We start from the raw sequence: 23996 nt of genomic DNA, 5'->3' as shown, positions 1-23996 counted from the left end.
ACAGAGCAATGATGTATTCATTGTGGACTGTTTAGACTAATAAATGTGCAAGTTAGCTCTCTGACAGTTGTGTTGTATCCTGAGATGTATATATATATACAGTTTAGATCCAAAACTTTGTCCTGAGATCTCTGAACTTCCCTGAAGTATAGAAAGTTACTATCTGAGATCATTTTTATCATAGCATTTGTCTCATCGAATCATATGTTTTCTTTTTAATTGCTGTTTTAATACTTTCTTCAAATAAGATCTTAGAGAAATGAAACATGTTAAACAAGTAAACATGGAACTGTCCATTTGAAGAGTGGAAACAGGACATGGTTCCCATTAGAGCCCTACCTTATCCACTGCAAAGACCTATTAAATTTCATAGAACTTCTTGAACTTTGTCTAGCTCTGAATAAAACCTACCAATAGAGTGTACTGTTTCTAAAACTTAAATTGCATGTGAATACACTAGATAGCTTGTTAAATTTTAGATTCAAACTGTTTGTGATGGGGCCTGTGTTTCTCCATTTCTAACAACCCCCCAGGTGATCCTGATGCTGCTAGTTCATGGACCAAACATTGGTAACAATAATTTAGTCCAACAATTTTATTTTACTCACAAGGATGAGGACAAGCCAAAGGGTGTTAGAGTGACTTCACCAAGGTCTTATAGCAAGAGGACAACAGAATAAAATCACATAGACACTAAATGCCCTGAATTCCAACTTAGGGCTCGTTGTACTGCCAAGTCTTTGATTTTTCTCTCAAAGGGATTCCTTGGCTGTGGAAGTGTACATATAATAATGCATATGATAAAGACTTAATATCCCTAATGTTTACTTCCAATATAATTTTTATTTACTGTTTCCTTTCTCAAAACTTACATGATTGAATATGGGTCTACAGTAGTTAATAGGGAGAAGATTTTGTTTGATTCCCAGTTTAATCAGACATAGAATGTTTTGCTGTAAAGAAAATACACTCTTTAACTGTTATTTCAACAAATCAAACAAGATTATGAAATATAAAAATTGGGATTGTTTCAGTAAATATTAAATTTTATTTCTTCATCGAAAATGTGTCTGTCAGTACTTCCAGGAAAGAAGGCCACTGAAATACAGGAAAACAAAACCATTGTCTTAGAAACTGCCTGAAAAGGCACAAATGAATCAATATAGGAACGAAAAGTACATCAGGGTTAAAACTAGACATGATGCCAAATTCATAAAACAAGTCAAGATTTTTTAAAGGTAATGCAAAGTTCCAAACCCATTAGAAAAGCTAACACTTAATACCACTCCTATTTCCTCAGGTAAAGAAAAGAATGTTGCAAAAGAAATCTGAAGTGTATATTAAAAATCATGGTAGTATATTGTACTCTAACTTGGCAAAATGAGGGGTCAAGCATGAACACGTCCAAAAGACTGAGAGTTCTGTGATTCAACATTGCTAAGGACTCTGTAACACTGCATAGGACGTGGGTTTGGTGTTGGTCAAGAGGGGCTGGGAAAGGAAGGGCAGGCCCCTTCCCCACCTGTTTTGTTCTTCTGATTCAAAAAGGCTCACTCTTGCGCGAGTAGTGATGGAAGTCTGCCCCTATACTGGAGATTCAAGGTTTATGGGCCATGACAAATAATGGAATAGATAGAGAAAATACGTAGGAAAAATATGTAGGAGATTCCTAATAAACACACAAATATTGTGGGAAAGAAATAGGCTGTGAAGCCAAAGGGAAATACACCCACAAAAATACAAATTAGCATGAAGAGAATTTTCAAAGGACAAATGATTATTTCCTACTATGAAATAAAGTATGAAAAAACTCAAAATTCTACATCTAAAACATAATATTTAAGGGCAATAACCTTAAAATATCTTAAATCTTCATCAAGAGGGTACTGGTTAAATAAATATGAAGCCTCCATACAATGGAATATTAATAAGAATAAAGTAGAACTATATATATTAATGGAGAATAATCTGCAATGATAAAGTGAAACTGTGTGTGACAAATATTACCATTTATGAGATGTCCCTTATTTTAAAGATGTGTTTTCAATCAAAGGAGATAAATATTCCCTACAATGACATTTGGTAAATAGCTGAGCATTTGGTGGGAGATCTCAACTCAAATCTTATGCTGCAAATCATACTGAGGGACCAATCTCTTAATTGTGAATAAAAAGAAGATGAGACAAATACTAGAAGAACTCAAGTAAGTCCCTATTAAACATGTCACAAATCATACAACCTTTGGAGAAAATATCAGTACACTTGGCTACACAAAAATAAAGCCTTTGAATGTCAAGATCCACTATATATTAAATAAACATTAACAAAAAAATGAGAAAATGTACATAATGTATATGGTAGACAAAAGGTAAAAATCTTATTATATAAAAAGCCCCTTATAAATTTCAGCTTACACTTGAGGAAGTACAGATACACACACACATTCAGTTCTTTTCTTTGTTCATTTCCTTTCTGTTTAGAAAACTTCCTTTAGTCCTTCTACACATGATTAGTTCTTAGTTTTTCTTCATCTGAGAATGTATTACTCTTTTTATTCTAGAATCTTTTTTTTAACATTTTAGTACTTAACACACATAATTTTATATTTAAAACAAAACACTTCTCCCTTAGGGTATTTATCCTTCTCAGTCCCAACAAAATAGAAAAGAAAATACCTGATTTCTGTATTACTCTATTCTCTTTTCTGTGTACTCAGAGTTGAATTACATGTTTCACTAACCATGGCATCCATTCCATATCCAATCATGCATTTGCTTTTCTCTAGCATTAATTCTAACATTTTTAAGGTTGCTTCAAATTATCAGATTGACAACAAAAATTTTTGCTTGTGTTTTTCCCTCTGAAGCCCTAACATAAACTTTGCTTTTACACTTTCCCAGGAACTTCAGATACATATTGATGTGAGGGTTCTTTTCAATCAGTACTGCCTGTGTTTCACCTCTGCTTTTGTCTTTTTGGACTAGAAAGACAGACTCAAACATCAATCCATGAATGCCCTTCAGAAGCTGTTATCTGGGCATTGCAACATAGAGAAAGTTACAAAAAATAGGTGAGCTAAGTAAGATACATATCGCTAAGTAAGATACATGTCTATACCCCTTATCCATATATCCAGATGGAGATAGTGAGGCAGGAGGTATATCTGATAATTACTGTATTTTGGTTTTTCATAAATAATACATTTTTAATATTTACAGAATGAATGACCAAAACTACATTTGGAATGTACTTACAGTGTTAGCAAAAAGACAGTTAAAAAAACTTTATTGAACTATAATAATTAATATAGATGGAAGGATAAGATTTTAAAAAAGAAGAGAAATAGAGTAAATAGTCCTAAAATTGACCCATATATAGGAATTAGTGCATAAAAATGAAGCATACCAAAACAATCCAGAAATAATAGATACTTTGGTAAAAGTTCTTGGAAAATTGATTATATTTTTGAAAAAAAATAAATTAGATTTCTTTTTATCAATTATAACAAAATATTCACAATAGATTAAAGGACTAAAAGTGTTGTTAATCGTAAAATTGTAATAATTTAGAATATAAGAAAACAATTTAAATATTGCTGTATAAAAGGACCTTCTAAGGAGAGAGGCAAAGCATAGTATCATAAAGAAAAAGGTAAAGAAAAATATGAAAATCTCATAATTTTACAAGTTTTGTAAAGAAAGAAGGGTCACACTCTAGACAAGATTTGTAATTTTGCAGAATCTAGTGGATTTTATCCATAATTTGAAATAGTATATAAAAACCAAAAAAAGCAGGCAAGTCAAAAGAAAAATACCATTAGTCAAAGGCTGTGAGTAGACAGGGCTCAAACAAAGAAATACAGGTGGTGAATAATCATATGGAAATGTGTTCAATCTTCATAATAAGCCAGTGAAATATAAATCAAAATAATGACATGCTACATTTTCCTCATCAAATTAGTCAACCCTTTAAAAAAATGATTTCATTTGATAGGATCTAGGGAAGCTGGCATACTCATACTCTCATTAAATAAGTGTGGTTCCTCAACAATTATTTGGAACACTTTGTAGCTACTGAAAAGTTTGAGTCAGGACTCCATGTATTATAATGAAATGGTCCCTAAGATACACTAGGTGAAACCAAAAGTCACTGAATAATGACCATGATGAATTCAACTTTATGTTAAAAGGAAAATATTACAAAAAACCATCTAGAAGCATATAGGTAGCATTTAAACAATTGTTTTCATAATATTGGGTGTGTGGGTATGAATATATACAAATTCATATATGAAAGAAATTACTTCTTTATTTGTATATTTAATTCAGAAGACGAATACCACATTTGCACTACCAAGAGACAGGGTTTTGGAGGTTATCACAGTCAACACATGCAACAGTGCAGACAAGATACATGCCTCCTGCATCTTCTACCAGGGAATTTGTTAATTACAACATCTCCTTCTCCACATCAAGTGTGGATTTCACTACCTAGGATCAAATCCACAAAATGTCAATAAATTATTAGGCTTCAAAAATGTGTCAAAATATGTGCTAGTTGATTTACCTGCATTATTTAATTCTCACAACAACTTAAGAGGTAGTTCTTATGATTACCCTCATTGAATAGATAAAACATGATATCAGATTGCAAGTAATTTGTCCTAGAGCACACAGAAGGTAACTAGCAAAATTGCAGTTCAATTCTGTTTCTCCCTCCAAAAACATCATTTACTGAGTATCAGCCACATTGAATGTGTATCATCACACAATGACCCTGCAATATAGGAGCTGTATTTTACTGACAAAGGAAAGAGACACGAAGGATTTAAATAAAATATCCATAGTCTCACAATGCCAAAGGCTGTCTTTAGTGCGTGTATTTCCTTCCTTTACCATGTCATTGTCAGCCAGGAAGGACCTGGAAGAACTTCCCATTGTCCAGGAAGGCACATGAGATTCTCATCCACCATGAATGGTCTTAAACTTCAGGTAACTGAAACTTCTCAGCAGATGACACATTCCACATAAAATAGCATGTGTCAATCACATCAGGTCATATGCCTGAAGATCAGAAGACAGATTCTGAGAGCATTACTGGTGTTGAGGTTCTCTACATGTACCCATCTCTTGGTACATCCATCCCATACTTATTTTTCTCCTTGCTGTGTATGGATCCATTTAATCTCCTCATCCCTACACATCCACAGACACCTGTGTTTCCTAATATCAGAGATGGGGAGGCAGATGGCAAATCATAAGCCTTCTGAGCTCTTTGGACAATGGCCACTTCCAGGATTTAGTTGATTGAGGACTCCATATTGCAGAAGTTTATGATAGCAATAGACGGGGCAGGGGGAGGTGAAAGAAGCTATGATTTTTAGTTTTGTTTGGAATCAGCAAAGATTACAAAAAAGAAATTCCAAAGGAAAGGTGAGAGGCACTTAAATCATCAGGAATTGCTGAAATAATGATTCTGAGACCTACAGCAAATAGCTTGTTTCTCACAGGATATTTGGTCCTATCCAAAAGGTCCAAGAGCATATTTGGCCCATTTCACAACATTTTCGACAGGACCAAATATCAAGGATCTTTTGGTGTGGACCAAATGTCTTATGGGTTTTTTGAGAGGACCGCATATCTGCTAACGGTTTTGTATTTCTTTTAAATTACTTTAAATTTAGTAAAAATTATAAAACTTACATTAATCTTGATGTTACATCTTGAGCTAGTCCATTCTGCACTGCATGAACATTGATACTTATCAATGAAGTCTATGCATCTGAAACACAGAATTATTTTTTTAAATAATTAAGACAGTGAAAGCATAATTTCAAGAGAGTTCACTGTTTAATTTTTTTTCTTTTCCAGGTCAGGTGAAAAAACACATTCCCATGAGCCATAGAAGGCAGAGGTTATTTCTGCTTTCTTATCCTTCAAGGTGACTGGACTGAAAGAACAAATAAATTCTCATTTTTGCCATCTTCCCCATGGCAATGGAAAGAAAGAAAGAAAAAAAAAACAGCTTGAAAAGATTTTTAAAAAATGTCTAGGGCTTATGTAGGAAACTGAAATCAGCTGGGGCCAAACGGCACTGTAGTGAACTACCCATCTTCATCCTCCCTCTCTGGCTTACAAAGTCTGTGGCAAGACTAGGAAAGAAAAATGGTGCTGAGGAAGGCAGCTGGGTGCCTCTTTGAGTCATCCCTCCTTGTCACCTGCATCTTCTAGAAATATCCCCACTCTAGATTTGCATAAACTAATATTCTATCCATGAGCAGAATAGTTATTATACAACTCCATAAAGAGATTCACAAAATGTCTTATCTGCACATAGGGATGAAAGAACCGGTCTATTTAGAAACATTTTAAATACTAAGTTTGTGGTATTATCCCTCCATAGAGCAAATAATAGAATCTCTCATCATCCTACCTGCTACTACTATTACTGTGAGCATTACCTTTAAGATTATTAAAGTCCAATTAATCCACATTTATTGAAAATTACTTTATGCTAATGAGCAGAAATAAAAGAAGGGCAGAGATAATGTATCAGTGCATTTCATTAAGTTAAACGGGCAGCATCTGTCATCTTAACTGTACTTAGCTCTTGTTTTATGAAAAAGCATAATTAAAATTACCTTTATCAACTTTTCCTTGAGATTCAGTTTTAAATATCGTGAGTTAAATTTGCCTTCTTATATTTAATAATAGAAAAATAAAAGTAGCTACCTGCCATGTAGACGAGGATGTGAGAGGCAGTCATTTGCCTTTGCTTCACAGTGTGTTCCGAAAAACCCACTCTTGCAGTCACAGGTGTAATGATTTATGCCATCAATACAAGTTCCGTCACGGAGACAGGGCTTTGATAGACATTCATCTATATTTATTTCACAATCGATGCCTACATTAGAAGAGACAAGACAAAACACCAGGCTATTTAAATGCAAAACTTAAAAGTTTGTTCATTATAGAAAACGTCACCAAGAAATCAAGACTCCCTCCATTAAAGATAATTTGACATCTTATAGTGAAAGAGAACGTTTTTTCAAGGTTAAACATGTTTAGGTCTATGAACTCTCAGACTAACTTAAAGTGAATGAGAAAAACAAAGCACAAGCTTAATCTACTTAAAAGATTTGTTTTTAGAGTGAGGAGTTGTTTATTAAGAATATAGGTGAAGTAATGAATTTCATCAAGTTGTCACTGTGAATACTAATTTATACTTTTTTTGGTAATGATCCTTGATAGTCAAACATTTATTATCTACAGATGTTAAAAGTTTTAATTTTTCTATATTTGGTCTTAGTGGGTCAATTAATGATGAACTAAGATTTCTAAACGTAATCTAACTTTGGCTAAATACCTAGTGTTTTTGAAGACCAAAAAAAAAAATTCAAATAAATAGTTTGAAAGACTATCTCAGTATTTGATTGGATATCAGGTAAAAGTTTGGGGACAGAGCAATTGGCAGATACGCAGCCATTTCACAAGGTGACATCATAACTTTACTTATTGATATACCATATCAGAACTTCTATTTAAGTGACTGTTAGTTAGAGTGGTCACACCAGGAGAGTCTGTGATTTATTGCAAATGAAACTTCCAATGCAAAAAAACAATTTTTGGAAATTCTCTTTAGAGATAATCAGTTTTCAAGTCAAAATTCTATTTTTAATGGTTACATCTTTTTTTTTTTTTTTTACTGTAACTGTCACTACCTATATAGAACTTTGGATATTAATGATACCATAAAATTAATATATGTAAATTAGTCAAATCTGCATCCATATTTAAAATGACCATCAAGATTTAGGTTCAGGGTGTGGATTAAACAGACATAACAGACTATATTAGGTTGCAGTAATAATAATAAAAAGGGACCTGCTTCTCTATGTCACAGGCTTATTTCTCACTCATATTCCATGACAAATGTGAGCTACAGATCCAGTTTACATTATCTTCACACTGGGACCCAGGTTAATGGAGCATCCTCTATCTGGGTGATTGCCATCATTGTTGAAGAAGGAAAAGGGCACTTAGCATTATTGAAGAAGGAAAAGGGTACATACACTGCTTCTTAAATCTTCTATATATATTTAATTTGCCAATCCAAGTCACGTGACCAAGCCCAACATAAATGAGATGGGAATTAATGGTCCTCCCTCAGGAAATGGCAGCTATTTGTGACTATATTAATATTTAGTGCAGACACGATCATTAAAACTTCTCATTGTAAATGAAGATCATTTATTAGTATATCATAGGTTTATTGGGATAATAATGTAAAACCATGTACTTAAAACAACTAGCCCAGGACCTTGTACACATTTAACATTTGATTATTATCATTTTCCTGAGACAAATTTTATCAATACAACTATGTTATATTATATAAGTGATACAGGTGTTTCCAGAGGCATATTATTCCAATTAAGAAGATAAGTGAAAAGTTTTTCTGTAGGACTATGTACAATGCTGGCAAAATCAGTGATGGAAATTTCAGTTAAGAAGAGGTGGTCTACTTAACACAGAAGTGGGAATGAGAGGCAGAGTTATAAAGAGAATTGTGCAGGGTGCATCCAGTGCCATTTGGAGACAGGAGACGCCTCTCCATGGAGGGCAAACATGTGTCAGTGTAGCTGGAGAACACATCACCAACATTACCTGAGGAACTTTCTCACCTGATGTTTTATTCATTAATTAAGCTGTGGTTATACTTTGACCCCCAAGTAGCCTCCAGAGGGGATAAGAATGTAATGACTGATTGACCTGAACATTTTGGTCCCTGTAAACCCTTATTTATTTATTTATTTATTTATTTATTTATTTATTTATTTTCATTTTTAACGCCATAGTCCTTGAGCACCATACAAGTCAGGTCCCCTTTTCACTTTTTAACTTCATCTTATTCTACCCTCACCCTTGGCTACTCTGTTGTTGTTGCACTGACCTCACATACTTTGTTCCTCTTTCTAGAATTCTCTTTTCCTAGATATTTACAAGAGTCACTCCTTTATTTCTTCAGGTCTTTATTCCAATGTTGTTTTCTCAAGGAGGCCTATTTGACCACACTATTTAAAATTGCATCCCCTTCCTCACCCATAATCACCATTATCCTGTTTTATGTTTCTCACCATAGCAAGCAATCTCCTTCTGGCATTCTATGAGATTTACTCATTTTTCTTTTCTTTTTGTCTTTCTTCCCCATTATAAGCTTAGCTCCATTAGGGCATGGATTTTGTGTCTAGTTCAATACGGAATTCAGTGAAATCTTTTTAAGTAAATACGTCATTGTTGTGTGTGTGTGTGTGTGTGTGTGTGTGTTTATATTTTGTTTTTCATGTCAATTTTGTTTGTTTGTGGGAATTCCCTGGCAGTCCAGTGGTTAGGATTCCACGCTTTCACTGTCGAACGTGAAGGTTCAATCCCTGGTCGGGGAACTAAGATCCTTCAAGCTGCACACACGGCCAAAAAAAAAAAATTGTTTTTTCGTTTGCTTATTTTCCTCAGAAGTCTCTGCCCCTTCCCAAGCAAGAACAAAGCAGGTCTTGAAATCTCAGTCCTTGCAATGGTGAGACTCAGAATCTGGAATGAGGCAATTCCTCCGAGGTGTGTGTCTGAAAGGCTTGTATTGCCTGTGTAGTCAAGGAGAATTATTTAATGAAATTTCTATTTTTTTCTATCTTCAAGCAGAGAAGCTTCCATGATAACTTAAAAAGGCGTGAAGGTGTGGAGAGTGTTGAACTTCAGTTCAAAATGAGCTCCCCATACATAATTAACAACTGTGAGAATGAAGGAAAGACTGCTGTTTGCAACAACACAAAAGGACCTTGAGAGCAGTGAGCTGAGTCAGACTGAGAAAGACAAATCCTGCATGATGTCATTTATATGTGGGACCAAAAACAAACAAACAAACAAACAAACAACTCATAGAAAAAGAGAAGAAAATTGTTGCCTGAACCAGAACCAGGGAGGTATGGGAAATAAGGAGAGGTTGGTCAAAGGGTACATATTTTCAGCTCTAAGTTAAATAAGGCCTGAGGATCTAATGTATAACATGGTAGCTAAGTTGATAATACTGTTTTGTATAATTGAAATTTGTCAAGAGAATAGGACCTAAATGTTCTCACATACACACAAAGGAAAGATAAAAATTCTGAGGTGTTGTATGGATTAATTAACTATGTGGGAGTTGCCCTTTCACAATGTATATGCATATCAAATCATCACCTTTAAAAGCTTATAAGTTTCTTTGTCAACTCTACCTTAACAGATCTGAAAAAAAATAGAAATTTTATATCAACACCATAAATGGAAAACCATTATCTTGTTCCAAAAATAAAAAGGTAACCCAAAATTAAATACAATAAAAACAATTACCAAGACATCCAAACTTCAAATTTCTCATCTGTAAACTGTGGATCAAAATATCTATGTTATAGAACAGTTTACAGATATATGAGAAGTATATATACATTTCTAGGGGCACATAGAAGATAATAAATGATATTTATAATACATTATTGTTATAATGCACATCAACTTGTCTTCTTCATGGGATTAAAATATGAATGTTTTGACATTGTGTCCACGAATCCAAGCAAATCTAAAAGAAATGATAATTAGTATTTATTAGACATTTCCAAAGGCTTGTTCAAAACTTGTCTCAGTTCTTTGCCTGATTTGCCTTATATTATGCCACTTACTTCCTGCTACTCATTAATTTATCTAACACATTCTTATTGAGTATCTATTTTGTGCCAGCCATAGTTCTGGACTCCTTCCATAGTTCTCTTTGACTTGATGCATATCATCACAGCCTACCTCCATCAGAGTGTAACAGAGATTTCCCAATAACTTAACAATGAGCATTGTGAATTTTGTTTGTCAAGAGAAGAAATAGTACAAGAAAGTTTTGCTTTTTGTTGTCTGACCTATTGTTCTTTCCTGCTATCCAGTTGCTTGCTTTGTAGCTGCAGTAGTTTATATTTGGAATGATTTTCAATTGGCTGTTCTAAAATTAGAGTTCTTAATTTCATTAATAACATAGGCAACTCCTTTTCTAAGCAGAGTAGATGGTTACCTGTGTAATTTGGGGGACTTTCCATACCACTGCCTGGGTCAAAACCCTCTTGACCAGACTACCTCAATGCCTGTCTCTGTATTAGAGATTTTCACATCAGAAATAAAAAATCCTTTTCAGAAATAAGCCATTAAAGTATATAAATTTAGAAGCATGTTCAGTAAGATATTTACATGCACCAACACCATTATGACAAATAATATATGTAAATAAATACATCTGTATCTCTCTGTATGTATCATCTATCATCTAACTCTTCTCCAACCTCTGGTCCTTCCCTTCCTTACTTTCTCTCCAAGCCTTCTTCACTCAACTTCTCCCCACTGATTAGTCTTATATGTTGGAAAAGTTTCCCAAAATGACTTTTCTGATTCCTAATCCTTTTCATTTCACATGTGTTATTCTAACAAAGTACTTTATGGACCCTTTACTGCATCCTGAAATAAATGTTGTCTTCTTAGCCTCTGGGTCAACCTTGCCTTTCTTACCATTCCTCTGATGTTGTCAACTACTCTAGTCCCCTAGTTTACAAACCTGATTGAATAATAGAATCACCTGTGGAGTTTTTAAAAATATAACTTCCCAATTCTGAATCTCTGGGAAGTAGGCCTGACAAACTTCACTAAGAAAACATTTCCAACTGGTTCTAAAGCACAGGTAGATGTGAAGACCACTGCTTTCATATAAGTAGATTGGAATTAAACATTATGTTTTCTTATATCCATGTTTACTCCTGATAATTCTGCCTGGATTGTTATGTCTCCATTTCTGCCTACTTGGTAATTGCAATCATTGTTGCTTTTGTTTTGGTCATCCATTTACAATGCTTGGTGTCAGTTTATTTAATTCTTGTAAAAATAAAATACAGTGTGTGTGTGTGTGTGTGTGTGTGTGTGAAAAAAAAAAGAAAGCATATCAGTGGTCACTTGGGGATGTGGAGGGGTGGAATGTGGGGGAAAAAAAGGGGCTTTATGAATGAGGCATAAAAACACTTGCAAGTGGTGGATATGTTCCTTTTCTTGATTGTTTTGGCAGTTCCATGGGTATATGCATATTTCAGAACTTAAATTGTGTTCTTTAAGTATGTGCAGTTTACTGTGTGTCCATTATATTTAACAGAGTCATTTAAAAAAAGCTAAGAACAGACCTTTGTCTCAACAAATAAATGTAGCAAAGAACAGAAAAGTCAAGTAAAGTATGACCTCTGTCAGTTGAATTTTCCTATAGTTTATTTCCCTCAAAAAATATATCCTAGTTCTTAAAAGAGATGGGACTCTTAATAAAAGGTAAAGAAAATAAACAGCAAAGCCATCAGCAGGGGGAGCTCCAGCTAATTTTCAATTCTGAGACACTAGGTGCACGGTGCAGACATGCTAGGATGTTTGTTCTTCCTGCCCAATATTTTAGAGAGGATATTAAACACCCCCATTAAATTTAATTGCTATTAGTAGTTCAAATTATACTACTACATAGGGGAAATACATCTTAAGCAACTGAAATCTTTCATTAAGAATTTTTTAAAAAGTAAGATTAAAGGACGTACTATTACATGACTGGAAGCTGACAAACAGGTACTTTACAGAGTCCTGGGTCTGAACAAAACGTGTGGCATTTTGCAATGTATGTTTCTCTCATTTCTGACAATTCCACCAAGAACCAATGAAAAGCTCAACTTAAAAAACTTTTCCTTTGAATGGACCCTAGATCCAGGATCTTGATTAAATTTAAAGATTTTTTTTACCTTCTACCCTCTGGGTTATGTGCAGACATATTGTGACATAAAGACTGATTTAGGTCCAGGGAGTCAATGAAACACATCAGAGAGACCCTTTGGGAAAACAAGGCACAGAGACCAGCCCCTCAGCCTGAGCTCTGAACTGTGACACTTAGAGTGGAAGATAAATGTTCCTATCAGAACCGAAAAAGGACCTTGACCTTTATGATTCGGGAATCTGCTTTAATAAAAAGAACGCTAAATTATAAATACAAAATTAGAAAGCAGACCTTAGAAAAACCACTTCTAAGTGAAGGGTCTTAAAGTTTAAATTCATTAGCTTCATAGTAAATCCACTCTAGTTTTATTATTCTTAATACCAAGCTGCATGGAAAAAAATGAAAAAAAATTCAAATTATACAATTTCTATTTTTCTTTATGTGCCTAATTCCACAATTTACTTAAGTAGGAAGCATGCTTTAAAACTAAGTCAATTTCATCATAGAACTAAAGATCCATGATTAAAAATATCCAGTGACCTTGATGCTTTCAGATTTAATATTCCAGTGTTGAGAAATTTAATTCAAAGTGCTTGTTTTAATTCTTAAATCAATAGCATAACATTTTCTTTGTATAAAAGGTATAGGCAATGGCTTATGAGCTGCATGTTCATTCATAGTTTAGTAAGACATATTCTTGTTTCTGGAGCAGCGTTTTAAAAACAATAATACATCTCTAAGTTATTTAATTTTAAAATCAAGTTAAAATGAAATGTTCAATGGTAATTATAGCACTTCCCTTCCTATTGAAGTTTATAATTTACAAATGAATTGGCTATGGGTTCATTTTATTTATCCTTTAACCAAGCTGTCAAGTCAATATTATCCACAGGAGACAGATGAGGCACCCAGAGAGGTGTCCTGCTGAGTGACTGTATCCTACTTTGAAATGTCGTGAAAGCAAGTTGCGAAGAGATGTCTTCTGATTTAAAACGAGTGGCCCAATGTGTTAGGTAGGAATCAGAAGAGCTTAAAGGTGTAAAGGTACAGTGGCGTGCCAGTAAATGTTTAACAACTGGCTCTCGGAAGAAAAAAGTAGGCAGAGAGGGCTTATTTATAGCATCATCTAATATCCCTGGTGCAAATAGTCTCCTTTTTTTGATATCAATGTGCCAGAATTATGCCAACCAGCTCACAAAGTTTATGATAATTTAATATTCAGCACTCATGAGCCAGTACAAGCCGGCTTCATCACAATCCTGGGAAGGTATTGTATTTTACTGACCGTTATTTTGAGGTTGACCAGGATTTTAGAGATTTGGAAATGTATGCATAACAGGGATGGGGAAGGGCAACCCAGGTGGTCAGTTGTGGGAGCTGTGGTGTGGCAATGATATGAGAAAACATTTGCGTAATGTGTTCTGTGGCAAAGACTGTTTCTAAACAGTCACTAATATAGCACTAACCAACATAATAGGTCTGAAAATTAAAAGGTAACTTGGGGCAAGGTTTTATGGCACCGTGAGTATGAAGGTGATACAAATCATGCTATTATTAACACTTATGGAGTCTCACATACTAGGCAATCACTGATAATAGGCCGGCACCAGGGTCAGAAACCACTTGTATCCTCATTTTACAGAAAATGAAACTTAGCCACAAGGATGATATGTAACCTCTTGAAAATCAGTCTGTTATTAACTGGTGGCACTGGGATACAACCCAGGTAGTCAAATATGAGAACCTTCACTTTAAACATTCAAATAATTTTGTGTATAACATATTAGGAAAATTTCAACTTTATTCCATTAAAAAAAGAACACCACTGAAAACTATGAGCCAAGGTTAGAGACAAGGTGACATTTTATCAGTTCAGTAGTTAATCAGACCTGAATCCTGGTGATGACGGTGACAGTCAGAATAAGTGACACATCAAAAGCATCTCCATTTCTTTTGTGGTCATCATCAAATTCCTCCTCCTCCTTTCTTTCCATTGTAAAACTATATTAATAATTTTTTAAGAAATTTGTGGAAATGAAAGCAAACAAAAATAATCTCTCTAATCTCACAATCTTACATCTTCTTGTCATTTTAATTTTGTCCACATGATCCATAGTTACGTACATTAGCACTTTCACATACAAGAAATTTCACCATTATAACATGTGATTATTTTGTCCATTATGCTCCACGGTCTTCAGACATGTCATTTGAATGACTGCAAAATATCCTATGAAGAACATACATCATAATCTATTTAAGCATTTTCATAATAATGGTCACTTTGTTACAATATTTTACTAATAAATAACTAATGAAGATCTTTATGCATACATATGCATATATATTCCTTTTGAGTTATAGTTTTTCTTGATAATTTATACAAGGAAATAGTTCTAGGAAAAATTATTATGTCAAACAAATGAATATTTAACCTCACTCATATTTATCTCATTAGCAGGCAGTGACATGAATATTCAAGCAGCGAGACATAATTTTTCACCAAACAAATGACTATTTTTTAAAAATAACAGTAATCAGTTGTGGTAAAGATGCAGTTAAATGAGCACACTCTTATACTCCTGGTTGGTCTGCAAATTGTTAAAAACCATCAAAATGTAGAAAACTACATAATTTAGTAAGCAATTTAGTCAAGTGTTGTAAAAAATGTATTCAGATGTGGTAAAAGGCAAACATACTCAAATGCATTATCCATGAAATTCCTCTTTAGAAATTATTCCAAGGAAATTATCAGAAATGTTTCACAATATACCTAGAAAGATGATTATTTCACGATTTTTGATAAAAGTGACAATTTAGAAAATATATAGATGTCTAAGTTTGGGATTAATTATACTCTATCTCTGTGATGAAATTTTAGGGAGGTATTAAAAACCATGCTGTAGAAAATTAATGACATGGGGGAATTTTAAGACTATATTATGCTATAAAAATTCTGGTGACCAAATACTATGTTCTGCATAAAACTAATTATTAAACTAGCTCTAATGTTATCCAAATAATATTATAGCACTATACAACTGTTACTTCTGGTAGTGGGTATTTTGTAATCTTTCCTTTATGAGATTTTCTTTTATTTTCCTATTTCTACCTTGCACATGTATTGCTTTTTATAAAAAAAAAAATTATATTTTTATAGGTCAGACTCTTCAATTAAAAAAATAGAGTGAATATTTTCATGTCCTTCATATATAACCAATTTGTTTCCAAAGAACCACACCGATTTCCAATGACCATTACTGCTACTTGCTTTTGCTTTAGTTCAAATTTATTGATGCATTGTTGCTTAGTCTTTTCTTTTTTAGTGTTCTTATGCCATTTAGCTTTATATGTATTTTGCAAAAGTAGCATAGTTTGGAATTTTGTTTTGAATCTGCTCCAGCAGACTTCTTTTAAGAGGGCAATTTAAGACATTTATGCTTGTTTAAGGTTTATTATATCTGGTCCTGCATCTGACAGCATTCCTTTAATTTTTTATTCTCTCCTTCCCCCTTCTCTCACTATTTCTCATTTTTGCTGTCCAGGTCTTTCACTAATCTATGTGCTTCTTGAAAGGTAAGGACTTTATCTTTTACCTTTGCACTGGACAGAAGTGTACAACAATGTATGATTTCTGAATGAGTGAATGAATGATTTAAGAATTCAGATACTTAATTCTAGATTCTGTCACACAATTAGGATTATTATTGGAATTAAACTTTATTCACATTCACATTAAACAAATTGAATATTGGTATATTTTATTTTTTTATATTTATTTTTTATTGGAGTGTAGTCCATTTACAATATTATATTAATTTCAGGTATACAAGGGTTGTGATTCAGTATTTATACATATTATACTTCATCAAAATTTATTACAGGATAATGGCTATATTCCCCTGTGCTGTACAATATATCCTTGTTGCTGACCTATTTTATACACAGTAGTTTGTATCTCTTGATCCCATACTTCTATCTTGCCCTACACCCCCACTCCCCACTGGTAATCACTAGTTAATTTTCTGTATCTGTGAGTCTGTTTCTGTTTTGCTATATACATCTTTGTATTATTTTTTTAGATTCTACATATAAGTGACATCTTATGGTGTTTGTCTTTCTCTGACTAATTTCATAAAGCATAATATTCTTTATGTCCATTGACATTGCTGTAAATGGCAGAATCTCAATCTTTTTTATGGCTGAGTAGTACTGGTATAACTTTATTTAAAATTTTACAAATATAGATACCAAAAGTAGAGGTTTTAACTGAGCATCATTCTTTCACTTACTCCATTCATATCTAACTTAAAGTTTGATCTGAAACTCCATTTTATGCTTTAAAAATATTACTTTGTCTTATACTATTTTATTGATAGAAAAATTAAGTAAATAAATTTCTCAATAATACCATTGAGTTTTTGTTTAGTTATGTATTTACTTGTATCAATAACTGTTCTGGGCTTAATCTAACAGTTCTCTTTTATGGATACTACTACATTCAAATTCAAGAATTCTCTCTTTCACTACCTGGTAATGATTTTCTATGTTTCCAGTACATCTGCAGGTTTTCTTTTACAGAAAATAAAAGCACTTATCTAGCTTGTTCTTTGAAACTATAAATCTGAAAATACCTTTACGTGGTCTTCTCAGGGACATGGCAGTTTGGATCCTACCTTTCTGACACTTCTTGTTATGTGACTGCCACATCACTATAGTAAAAGAGGAGGGGAAAACATAGCCCTGATGATTTTAGCTCTTATGAAATAACCCTAGTCAAAAGAAATTCTGGGCAACCTGATGATACAAGAATGGAGTCCCATTTTTTCATCCAATTTCTCATCAAAATAAACCTCAGGTTGATGTAAAGATTGAGAACTGACTTATCAGAATAAGAAAACAGGATAAATTTCTGCTAGACTTAACGCTGATGTGCAAAACCTTTCACACAAATTCCTTGTGTCTGAAGATCTAAGTCCAGAAGCCTATAAGGGAAGTATTTCAAGTGGTGGCTAGTTCTGCATATATTCCTTCACTTAAGGGTGGCTGGTGCTGGTTAAATGGGGACAGAACAACTACACATGTTACTTCCAGGCTTGCAGATACAGTACAATTTCTGTCATTAGGCACTGTTTTCCTTTGGGAAATGAATTTGAGTGTTTTGTAATAACAAAAGACAGGTAACAATGTGGACTGAGTTATTATGTACTGAGTCTCTCTCTCTCTCTCTCTCTCTCTCTATATATATATATATATAATAACAGCTTATATGTCTTTACTTCACTAAATAAATGCTATAAGAATTGGTATACTTCATCTTTCTCTAGACTTTCTATGGATATATATGGGGCAAAAGAAGTGAAATTCTCTCATCTTGTTTCCTTATAAACCACTTTGTGATTTTTCTTTAATGCTTGCCTCTCTACCTGTAATACACTTCTTTGCATTTTACATATAAACCCTTAGCTACTAGGAGGAGCTATAGCTCCATGGTAAGCTGTAATCTGTACTTGAGGAACTTCAGTATTAAGAAACAGAGAAATATATATATATATATATATATATATATATATATATATATATATTATATATATATATATATGCATATATATATATATAATTAAGGTACCAGGATTGATTTTCATCTCTATCTGAGATCTTATCAATTATATATTCTATTCACAACAAAAATTCTATTTTTCTTGATGGTTAACATCTTGTAATTAAAAACATTTTGCTATGCTTTCTAGATCTGCCCTTATTTCTGCTTCATTGATCCAGTACAATCACATTGAATTAATTTTGCCTTAGTTCACTATAAATACAATGAAAATCCATTATTTCAGTTGGAAAAGTTAGATTGGATACATAAATTTCATTAGTCATTAGATAATCACCAATCCAACGTATGTTTTTTGTAGACCCAGTCACACAATGATTTTTTTTTTTTTTTGTAATTTCAGTATGGCAAAAATGTCAAAAATTACCTTACTTTAAAAAAAAAAAAATTGTGCACCGTGACTATAATATATTATACTACATATAGCAATGTTCATTTCTAGTAAAACTTTACAGTGCAAATAAGCTTGTTATTTAACATTTATTGGTAATAGTACACTCTTTCAAAATAATTCTTCTCTTCTAGAATTGGATTCTCCATTCTTAGGAGTTTAGAATATGTGGCTAGTTCACTCTTTGTGCACATACACATATATTTAATAGAAATAAGCTCACATATCAGGATCATTCTAAACAGTGCACTTCAAGCTTATTTGCATGCTGAGTGCTTATGTGTGCTTATACAAATCTTGTATCAAGTGGTATTGACTCAGAATCCTGCCTCTGCTACTTCTATTAACTAGCATATGTGACCTTAATTTTGCTATACTTTATCTGTAAACTAGTCGTAACATCTACTTACATAGTGTTGCTGTAAGATTAATTAGCATGGTGCTGAAAAATGCTCTTACTTATTGTTATTTTTATAGAAAGCTATTAAATATTATTATCTAGTAATTGGGTAAGAAAAGGTAATTGGTCTCCCCTCTCGGAACAGGTGCAATCAGATGAGCCATTACAAATTGAAGTAATAAAAATCGATATTGCAGCCTTTGATTTCTGAATGTTTTGCAATTTTGAGGGTGTTATGAAAGTAATAATAAATGATGGACTTTGAAATTTTCTTCTTGTTTACATTTGATTTAGTGTGTAGGGTTCTAGATGGGAACCACTGGATGGAAGGATGTCATTTTGGAATCCTTCATATATCTTATTTTATTTGAGTATTTTATTTATTCCTTCAATATATTTTTAATTTCCAAGGGAAGGATGGCGAGAACCTTCCCACCTTAAGACAAGACCTCAAGTTTGTGATTCATTTGTCATGGATTACACAGGCTCCTACTGTCTTTTGAGAACTGAAAGAAACTCTGTAGCAGAGAGAATCATAAATCAACTGATATCAGATATTTTAGTGTAATGAAGAAAAGAATCTAGTTGGTAGCAACTGTTAGTTAACTGCTTAAATAATTTTTCATAAATGACACCCATATGTGTCTTTAAATGAGGCTTTTCCACTAGGATCTAGAGCTGTGCTGCCCAATACTGCAGCAATAGATGCAGGTAGCTATTTAAGTTTAATTAAAAGTAAATGTAATTTAAAACTCATTTCCTCAGCCACACTATCCACGTCTCAACGGCTCAATAGCCACATGTAGCTGGTGGCTACTGTAATGCACGGCACAGAATAGAACACACCCATCAACACAGAATGTTCTATTAGTACTGACAAAGCCAGTGTGCTTCAACAGAAAAAAAAATCATGCAAAGAGTCTCTACGGACATTTTTTTTTTTTCCTACTCACACCTCACCATGAAATTTTAATGCCACAGGTATGTGTGCCATACACATAAAAGGAGTGACATACTGCACCCCCTTTGAGAGTCCATGATGTAGACCTAGGGAAAGAGAGAGGATTGATCCACAGACCAACCCCTGGAGGGGCAGAGCAGCCTATAACCATGTGTTCACATTTATAAATTCTATGAACCAGTTATTTAACTTTACCTTCCTGGAAGTGCAAATAATTGCAATTAAAATTAATATGTTAAGATAAAAGTAATTTTAAAGATTGATCTCTATTACTCTATTGCCCAAGTCTAACTATTTACCTTGAATTTTTTTTTCAATTTCTTTTGTGACAAATGGAAATTAATAATAGTAGCTACCTTGCCATCTTTCTAACCATCCTTCTTGTGGATATCTCATAGCTAGTAGGAAGTAAATAATGGGAAGCAGAAGGAAGTAAGATAGTTCCTGTTCACCAGATCTTAAAAGACTAGTGGAAAGTTGAGATAGGACCAGGGTCTATATCTTTCACTACAAACTCCAGGACTCTTTCTTCTAAATGATATTGCTTTGATATATCAGCATGAAATGATGTGACACCCACTAGCAAGAGCCAACTGTAAAATTTTCAGTTTTATGGGCCAGTGAATGTCAGGTTGTTGGTGGCTTGAAATCAGTCATGGTGGTGGTCATATGTACACCCCAGAAATCAGAAAACACTATGAATCAGGAGTTTGACTTTTTCCCTCTGAAAGCTAGTTTTTAAACATTGGCCAGCACATCACTGTCAAACACTTTTTTCAGAAGACTAAGATTTACTTTTCAACCCAATTATTCTAATTCCAGAGCCCTCTATTAAACTTCTGGCACTTAAGGAATGGGCTGAAATGGCAAAAAACAATTTTTTTTTGGAATTGATGAGGCAACTTTCAGTAAGTAAGTCAGTGTTCACCAAGCATCGTTAGTGTTTGTGTTAGTGTTTGCATCTACTACTCTCTATCAGTAGAACTACCATTTGGTGCATTAATGTTAAGAGTGTTTGTCTTACAATTAACACTGAGCTAACTTTCATAAAGATAAAAATATTTGTTAAGAGGACATTATTTAAACTAAAGACTGAGACAAATGTTCCTAGTATAGGACAGTAAAGGGTCAGGGAAAATAGATGCAAGTAATACTAGATGTTCAGCCATTTTTGAGCACGTAAATCTGTCTCCTGTCCATGTGAACCATCTTTCCTTCCTATTTAAACTTTTTCCTTGACCCTCCTTTCACCTTCTAATTCTAACTGAAACCTCTCACAAGTCCACCCTGCTTTCTCTTGATGACAACATGTTTTGGAAATTTTCTCCAGAGGAAGCTGTTCTGTCTTCCTTTTGGACAGTCTCGAACAGGAGAAAGAGGCTAGCAGAGGTCCTGTCCCACGTTCAGACCTTTATTCTAACACAATCATGATGGTAGTTTCTTTTGGAAGTTAATGCAGACAGGTATACCACGTTCTCCCAATCTCCTTGCCTGCTTCTTACAACAGCCATGGCTTGGGATGACTTTCACGTCAAAGTTTCAGCCTCTTTCACTTCAAATGATCTTTTGATTACAGACATCTACTCACCAGATATAAACAGATTTACACCTTATGGGACTCATCATTGTAAACTATTTTTTATAAAATACTTACTCTTTTATTGATAATTATGATGGACTCATAGCCATCCCCCTGTTGTATCCTAAATACACTGTATTTCATTCATTCTAAGATGTACATATTTGGTACATCTTTTCCCCTCTTTAGGGTGTAAAAATAAATGGTGAATCACACAAATTAAGGCACTTAGATATGATGAAACACAGTTTATTTTATTCAATTTTCTTCCAATAGACAAATTTCTCTCTTTCTCTCATTTCTGTCTACTCTTAGTCCTTTCCTCTCTGGTTCCTTCTCTCTTTCCTCCCAATCCTTTCAGAAGTATCTTGACTCTACATCCTTTTTGTACAGGTAACTCACAAATACTCACCTGTCATCATTTCTACGTTTTAAGCCTCATGCCCTCAATTTTGATGACTTACTTGAAATCCCCTACATAAATTTACTTTCAAGTTCTGTCATTTCTTTCTGGTCAACATCCCACTCTCCTCATCCCCAAAAGGGAAACCTCTCTTCTCCTTTTCTGACTTTCCTTTTTTAATGTAAATTATTTGATGCTCAAAACTATAGAGGTAAATTCTATTTCTAATCCTTTCATAAGTCTGTCACATTATTCATTACATAACTATCCCTCCCTTTCCATTCTACTGTCATAAGTCCAAATCAGGTCCCTATTTACTGTATATTTAAAATCATCTGGAAGACTTCTTGGATTCTCTTCAACTTAACCTATGATTCAGAGAATTTTTAAATCAATTATCTTATAGAAGCAGTTCTTGTATAGCCATTCCCTGGCTCAAAGCCTCTCAGTGATTATCCATCACCAAGGGTAAAGGGCAGAATCCACACTTCTATTTCTGACTAGTATTGAAAAAGTAAATCAAAATTATCCTACCAATAATGAGCTTTGTGAAAGGAAAATTAAAAACAAAAAACAAAACCAGCAAAGCCATTATCTAAAGCCTTTTATTAAAACATTGTGACATGAGAGAACAGCTCTAAGAAGTGTGTTCTGCAGGAAGATTAAAGATTAACGGAAATTATTTAGAGTTCAAGTTGTTCCTAGAATTGAGTACTGTTCACATTCTCAGAAGGTATAGGGAACCTGAGGATGTGTTGGTCACAGGACAAGGAAGCAGGGGCAGCCAGGATGGTGTAACAGTCCAGTAGCTGTTAGACAATTTGAGTTTAGCAAGGGGGATGGAAAAGAACAATTTGGGGGCAGGCTTTTACAAGGGTAAGTGGAAAAATTTTAGTCTTATTGGATCTTTCACAGTTTGAATTCATAGTTGACATATAAAAGATGATACAATGTTATCTTTAATAGAAATATAAAAACATTTCTTAGCTTTACTACCAGTTGTTATATTTTATCAAAGAAATTGTTAACTAATATTTCAGTGATAAGAACTTTTTTAATCTAAATTGAGATGTCTCCCTTTATTTTCATATTAATGTAATTACTTTATGATTAGGGATTGTTTAATGTGCTAGTGCAGTGCATTTGAGGGAAGTATTACAGTTTCTATATGCAGTGAATGTGAAATATATTTTAGTTTCCTATTATTTTATTCAAAATAAAATACAGTTAAATATGATTACCAATCAAAAATTAATTTATTATGGAAAACAATTTGGGAGTTCCTCAAAAAACTAAAAATAGAACTACCGTGTGATCCAGCCATTTTATTTCTGCGTTTATATTCAAAGGGAAAAAAGCACTATGTCAAGGAGATATCTCCAATCCCATGTTCATAGCATTATTATCTACAACAGCCAAGACATGAAAACAATCTAAGCATCCATCAATGGTTGAGTGGACAAAGAAGTTGTGAGGCACACACACACAAACACACACACACAAAACACAATGGAATATTACTCAGTCATTAAAAAGGAATGAAATCTTACCATTTGCAACAACTTGGATTGACCTAGATGGTATTATGCTAAGTGAAATAAGTCAGTCAGAGAAAGGCAAGTACTATGTGATTTCACTTATATGTGGAATCTAAAAGGCAAAACAAATGAACAAACACAACAAAACAAAAATAGAGTCATAGATACAGAGAACAAACTGGTGGTTGCCAGAAAGGAGGGGGTAGTGAGATGGGGAAATAGGTGAATGAGATTAAGAGGCACAAACTTCCAGTTATAAAGTAAATAAATCATGGGAATGTAATGTACAGAGTAGGGTATATAGTC

At 33.6% G+C, this 23996-nt stretch overlaps 1 protein-coding gene across 1 annotated transcript in view; it reads right to left on the bottom strand.

The window, feature by feature from the left end:
• The window catches only part of EYS (eyes shut homolog), a 1726005-nt gene that overhangs the window by 1091588 nt on the left and 610421 nt on the right, over positions 1-23996 (bottom strand). The window contains exons 18-19 of the mRNA XM_059941649.1: positions 6732-6903; positions 5703-5781 (exon numbers count right to left, since the gene is read on the bottom strand). Coding sequence (XP_059797632.1) covers positions 5703-5781; positions 6732-6903 — 251 coding nt within the window. The remainder of the gene's footprint in view (positions 1-5702; positions 5782-6731; positions 6904-23996) is intronic.

Source organism: Balaenoptera ricei, chromosome 12 (genome assembly GCF_028023285.1).
Source record: "Balaenoptera ricei isolate mBalRic1 chromosome 12, mBalRic1.hap2, whole genome shotgun sequence".
NCBI classification, from domain to species: Eukaryota; Metazoa; Chordata; class Mammalia; order Artiodactyla; family Balaenopteridae; genus Balaenoptera; species Balaenoptera ricei.
This window is presented reverse-complemented; position numbering and strand designations above follow the sequence as displayed.